The sequence below is a fragment of the Postia placenta genome, assembly GCF_002117355.1.
Source record: "Postia placenta MAD-698-R-SB12 unplaced genomic scaffold POSPLAscaffold_15, whole genome shotgun sequence".
NCBI classification, from domain to species: Eukaryota; Fungi; Basidiomycota; class Agaricomycetes; order Polyporales; family Adustoporiaceae; genus Rhodonia; species Rhodonia placenta.
Genome location: NW_020169846.1, coordinates 78042 through 84815, shown reverse-complemented (window position 1 = coordinate 84815; position 6774 = coordinate 78042). Strand labels below are relative to the sequence as shown.

General features: G+C 56.5%; 1 protein-coding gene across 1 annotated transcript; it reads right to left on the bottom strand.

The window, feature by feature from the left end:
- Nucleotides 1–190: 190 nt before the first annotated feature.
- POSPLADRAFT_1153888 (hypothetical protein) lies at nt 191–473 on the bottom strand (the record flags this gene model as incomplete). The annotated part of the gene is made up of 2 exons (XM_024486785.1): nt 191–247; nt 363–473. Coding segments are annotated over 2 exons (168 nt in total), but the record flags the coding sequence as incomplete, so codon positions are not given.
- Nucleotides 474–6774: the final 6301 nt, after the last annotated feature.

The following is a 6774-nucleotide window of genomic DNA, read 5'->3' as shown; positions in this document are numbered from 1 at the left end:
TTGTTTGGTTTTCCTCCTGTCGCTTGACCCTAAGTCGCGACATTAGGTCGAAACTCCTCACCGCTGCCGGCATTCACCGGAACACACTCACTTTATCCTTTCCTATAGGTCGGGTGGTGCGCACCCTTACTATACTTTACTATACTTAGATAGCCTACGATACATCGCCACCGCTTAAGGGACGAACTCTTCAGTATCTGCACTTCAGTGGGCGATACTTGTCCTCACGGACGCGTGGCTTAGGTTCCTGCTGCATACTAGCCAAAAGCAGTACTGGGCCCCACGTGAACTGCGAACCTTAGTGTCTTCTCGGGCGCCGTAGGTGTAAGCTAGTATAGCACGGCCTTTCGTAGTACGCGCACCTCCCCTTCCTCCCCCCATCCATCGTGGCTGCCTGCCAAGGCCAGATCCACGCATTCGACTCCCAGGACCTCATCGACGTCTACATCCCAGACGGCCCTGAGACTGTCCTCTATCGTTGCGAGCAGCAGCCGTGCCCCAACCGGACACCCCGATCGATCGAGGAGGATTACCCTCGCTACAAAGCGATCCGACGAGCGCAACACCCGCTCGGACCCCGAAGCACCCTCGCATCCCGATCTGCCTCGCGGCACTCTCGCCCTGTCTCCCCTACCTCCTGCCTTCCCCAAACTGTCGCCGAGTCCAGTCAAACTCGAGGAGATCTCCCTCCAGACCCTGCACCAGAGCCTGAGCCTGAGGAGGGTGCAGGTGAAGAAGGAATCTCGGAGTCCGAGTCCGAGGCTTCTACTGGGTCCACCTCGCCGCCAGCGCTCGCCCCCGCGTCAGCAGTCCCTGACGTACGTGACCCCCCCGCCGAACTTCCTTCGGCGCCTTCACTGCCGACTCCGCCGAGAGGCCGCTCGAGCACTCGCTCCTCTCGAAGTTCGACCAGCGGAGGGCCACCACAGCCGCCTCCGCCCCCGCAGCGTCCTCCGTCCCCCCCGATGCCGATAATGTCGTCCCCTACAGCCGCCCCCGACAAGGAGACTTTGAAGCTCCTTCTCCCACTCCGATACGATGGCAAAACAGTCATCGAATGCAACCGGTTCCTGTCGCAGTTGCGCATCTACTGGCTGGTCAACACGTCGTTAACCACCATCGAGCTTAAGGTGCAGGTCGCACTCAGCCTACTCAATGGAGATGCCCGCGCCTGGGCCACTCCCTACTTTGCCCAGCTCGCATCGGTGCAGGTGGGTGTGCAAGGGGCCACGACCCCGTTCGCAAACGAAGCGGCCTTTGCCGCCGCCTTCAGGGCCCGCTTCGGAAATCTCGATGACGAGGCGGCAGCACAAGTAGAGCTGGCGAAGCTCTGCGCGGACAAGTCGGTCCGTGAAAAACGCACCGCCGCGGAATTCTCCGCGCTGTTCAAGGGTCTGGCGGACCGCTCTGGGTATGGGGACCTGGAGCTACGCGACAAGTACCTGAGCGGCATCCCCTCCCGTGTCTACCGCAAGATCGAGCTCGAGACCTTCGCCACATGGCAAGCAGCTGAGAAGCGCGCCACCGAGGTCGAGCAGATCCTCGATATCAGCTGGGCCCGTAGGCCCGAGCTAAACAACTTCTTCTCGGCCCGAGGTCGAGGACGCGGTGGGGCACGTGGTGGTGCACCCTCGACACACGCAGCTTCAGCCAGCATCAATGCGGCCGTCGGAAAAGGAAACTTCCCCGGCACATGCTTTGGCTGTGGGAAGCAAGGGTACCGACGTTTCGAGTGCCCCAATTGTAAGGACAAGCCTTACACAAAACGCGCTGATGCGCGGGCTACGGTTGCCTCGGGCTCCACCCAGGCTGCGACAAGCGCCCCCGTCACGACAACACCCTCGGCAAGTATAAGTGCCGCTTCAGCGAAATCCGAGCAATCGGAGCTGGCGGACTTAATGGCACAGGTGAAGTCGATGCGCGAGGAGCTCGAGCATTATCGGGCGATGAAGGAGGAGGGTTTTTGATCCGGTCCGCGCTTCGTGCCGCACGCGTCGGGCCGCGTAGTAACAATCTGTACAATGTATTGGCAACTGCGAATGTGTACGAATTGGACCATGGGTCCCAGCATTTTCACATTCCAGTGCGCCTCAAAGGAGAAAGACGGCACAAAGATATAGTTGCAATGGTGGACAGCGGAGCCACTACAAAGTTCATCAACAAGCGTTTCATCATGAAGAATCGGGTACGAATGCGGAAGTTGAAGGAACCAATTCCGCTGTATAATATTGACGGCACCCTGAATAAGGACGGAAGCATCTCGGAGGTAGCAGTGCTACAGATGCATATAGGAGAGCACGTCGAGAAGACAGTGTTCACGGTCACGGACATCGGTCCAGAAGATGTGATCGTTGGGTTGGATTGGCTACGTGAGCATAACCCTGAGATCGATTGGGAGAGGGGCTCCCTCAAATTGTCGCGATGCCCTGAAACGTGCAGTGCCAGGAGGACTGGCCGAATGGAGCAAGCAACGACTATGCGTGATACGGGGGACAGGCCCACGGCGCGCAGGCGTTCGCCGAAATCCAAACGGTCGGTTATAGGCGCTTGCCGGAGTAAGGTACTCCCGGACTTCGAACCCGAGGAAGATCCGGTGGAGGTAGAGTGGGATGAGGTCGATTTGATCGAAGCCTGGGAGCAAGGCATCACGCTTCCCGGTGCTCCTCAGCTGTTCGTCGCAGCAGGACATACGTACTCCCAGCTGTTCGCTGAGGAGGAGATCAAAAAGAAGGTCGTTAAGACTGCCGAGGAGTCGGTACCTAAACAGTACCACGAGTTCCTGAATGTCTTCTCCAAGGAAGCATCAGAACGGTTACCCGAAAGGAAGCCGTATGATCACTCAATCGAACTCGTGCCTGGCTACTCGACCTTCCACTCTAAGGTGTACCCCTTGTCAAACAACAAGCAGGAGGAACTAGACAAGTTCCTGAAAGAGCAACTAGCGAAGGGCTACATACGGGAGTCGAAGTCGCCCATTTCGTCCCCCTTTTTCTTCATCAAAAAGAAGGAAGGGACGCTTCGACCTGTACAGGACTACCGCCGGTTGAATGCGATCACTGTTAAAAACCGCTATCCTTTGCCGCTGATCGCCGAGATGGTAGATAAGCTCCGCGGTGCCACGCTCTTCACCAAGTTCGATGTCCGATGGGGATACAACAACGTCCGGATCAAGGCCGGTGACGAATGGAAGGCGGCCTTCGTGACTAACCGGGGGCTGTACGAACCCCTGGTGATGTTCTTCAGTCTCACCAACTCCCCTGCAACCTTCCAGGCGATGATGAACGAGATCTTCCACGATCTCATCATCGGTGGCAAGATCCTCGTGTACTTGGATGACATACTCATCTTCTCCACCAACAAGGAGGAGCATGAAAAGGTCACACGCGAGGTTCTACGCCGCCTTCAGGATAACGATCTGTTTCTGAAGCCTGAGAAGTGCGAATGGGACGTTCCCAAGGTCGACTACGTCGGCTATGTGTTCGGTGGCGATGAGGTGGCGATGGATCCTGCAAAGCTGAAAGGAATTAATGAGTGGCCGGTACCCCGGAACAAAAAAGATGTTCAGAAGTTCCGAGAGTTCTCCAATTTCTACCGCCGCTTCATTAAGGACTTCGCTAAGATCTCGCGACCACTCGACCGGCTCACAGGGAACGACCCATGGCATTGGGGTGAAGAGGAGCAACATGCCTTCGATGAGCTCAAGCGGCTCTTCACGACGACTCCAGTTCTAGCGCTGTACGACCCTAATCGAGAAACGCGCATTGAAGTCAATGCCTCGGGCTACGCCACTGGCGGCATATTGATGCAGAAGCAGGATGATGGCAAATGGCATCCCATCGCCTTCAGATCCCATGCGATGGATCCAGCACAGCGGAACTACGAGATCTACGATAAAGAGATGCTCGCGATCATCGAAGCACTAGATGATTGGTGCCACTACCTCGAGGGGTTACCCAATCAGTTCGAGATCGTCACCGATCACAAGAACCTCGAGTACTGGCGCACGTCTCAGCATCTCACGCGTCGCCAAGCATGCTGGTCACTGTTCCTAGCTCGCTTCAACTTCCGCATCACACACAAAGCCGGAACGTCCAATGGAAAGGCTGATGCCCTATCGTGCCGATCAGACCATCAAATCGGCGATGAGGACGATAACACCGATCAGGTGGTCCTCAAACCGGAACGCTTCCGCATTGCCTCTGCCAGGCGTGGTCATGCTTCGGTGACGGCCGATCAGTCACTTCTGAAGCGCATCAGGGAATGTTCGGAGAAGGATCGGGAGGTGGCCGAGGCACTTGAAAAGGTGCAGGACCTCGGGCCGCCCCGGCTGCAAAGGGGTTTTGAGGAATGGAATGCCGAACAAGGGCTTCTGCTGTTCCGCGGGTGCGTGTACGTCCCAAAGAACGCAGAGCTCCGGCGGGATATCGTTAAAATCCACCACGACTCGCCGATCGCCGGTCATGGCGGTCGTGCCAAAACCCTGGAGCTCGTATCGCGGAATTACTGGTGGCCTGGGATGTCCAAATTCGTCAATGAGTACGTAAGCACCTGCGATGTGTGCAACCGTACCAAGACATTCCCAGCCAAGCCTCAGGGTCCGCTGAAGCCGAACGAGATCCCTGAGCGCCCGTGGCAGATCATCACCACGGATATGATCGTTGGCTTGCCAAAGTCTGATGGGTTTGACTCGATCCTGGTTACCGCCGACCGCTTTACAAAGCAGGTCCACTTCTCGGCCTGTCATGAGACCCTGACGGCAGAAGGTGCGGCAGACCTGTACATCTGCGATGTGTTCAAGCATCATGGGGCCCCGGCCAAGGTCATATCAGACTGAGGTCCCCAGTTTGCTTCGAAGTATCTCCATGCGGTGTACAAGGGTCTGGGAATCGAGCCGGCACTGTCCACAGCGTTCCACCCCCAGACAGATGGCCAGACTGAGCGCTGGAACCAGGAGATTGAGCAGTACCTGCGCGCTTTCACAAGCCACAGGCAGGATGATTGGGCAAAGCAGTTGCCGCTCGCGGAATTTGCACTGAACAACCGAGTTCACTCCGCGACCGGGCACTCCCCTTTCTTCCTGCATCAGGGGTACAATCCTGAGATCCAAGTGCGGATCAATCCGATGTCTGCGATGCCTGCGGCCGCTGATTGGCTCAAGATCCTGAAAGAGATTCACGACGATACGCGCTCTGCGCTCGAGCTGTCGGCCGAGCGCATGAAGGTGTACTACGACAAGCACGTGCAGGAGGCACCGGTCTTCGCGCCGGGGGACAAGGTCTGGCTAGACGCTCGGAACCTTAAGCTGAAACAGCCAAGCAAAAAGCTCAGTCCCAAGCGCCTCGGACCATATGCCGTGCGGCAAAAGCTCGGAGACTTGGATTATGAATTAGTCCTGCCGAAGTCGGTGCCGGTACACCCGGTGTTTCATGTCTCCTTGCTTAGCAGGTACACGCGTAGCAATATCCCGGGCCGGGAGCCGGAGGAGCCGCCTGCGATTGAGGTTGAGGGCGACGAGGAGTACGAGGTTGAGCGGATCAAGGATTCGCGGATCTTCCGGCGTCAGCTGCAGTACCTCGTCAAGTGGAAGGGTTATGACGACTCACATACGTCATGGGAACCGGCGCGCAACGTTGCCAATGCGCCGGCCCTCATAGCCGACTTCCACCGGAAGAATCCGAACGCCCCTCGCCGCCTCAATGCTGCTACCTTTGGTGGTCTCAACTTTCAGCCAATGCCTTTGCCGCTGACTGAGGCACGATGCCGCTCCGGATGGGAGATGGGCAAGGGCGCCTCGCATGAGGTCATGCGCCGTTGAGGGGGGGGTAATGTCACGACTTGGTACGGCACCTAGCCGTTTTTTAATTTTTTCCTTTTCGCGGGCTCGAACCCGCGACCTCTGTACTACCTGCCTAATATGGACGCATCGTTATCTACTGTACGATTAGATTAGATAGGACGGCAGTGCACGGCACAGCTCGGGCTCTGAAACATTTGTCTTTCCGTTCTATTTCTTGTACTACTAGCGCCCATACTGGCGCCTGTCTTAGCGCTCACCCGCAGGTTGAACATTATGTAGCTTACATAATGGGGTCCATGCGCACTTCGTGCCTGGTATCGTACCACTACGTTTCTTTCTTCACTAACACGACCACATAGACACGATGGTCCGTGCGCAGTCGGTACTTGTATAAGTAGTTGTACCATTAGTCGGTCGAACCCTAAGTTCGACCTGGTTATTCATTCAAGTCTCTGCTCCTCTTCGCTTGGAGTAGTGGTCATTCTCGACTTCCTCGCTCAATCTTCCGGACGACGCACTGTCCATAAGTCCTCGCTCGTCGTCTATGAGTCAGGCATCGATATAGGAGTATAGACCGTTGTATCAAAAGGTCGAACTTTCTAAGCTACGTTCCTAGTTTCACCTAGTCGAACAACTCATCCACCATCACGTCGAACAACGCAGTAAACCCGGTTCCCTTGGGACTACCAGCCCTCGCAGGATCTCCCCTTCTCCAGTACGACCGAGCAGACCGTTGCTTCGTCACCACCACAAGAAGGACTCCCATCTATCCTCGAGGCGGCTCCTGGGTTCGCGCAGAAGGATCCAACCCGCAGATCATCGCCCATCAACAGCTTGTCAGCTATTACCAGAGACACCCTCCCGCTCACCCAGAAGACGTATTCGCCACCCTACGAATCAACGTCGAACCAGCACAAACAACAGAGAACCTACAGTCACCTGTTAACGAACAACCGTTCGACGCTCCCGGACGTTCA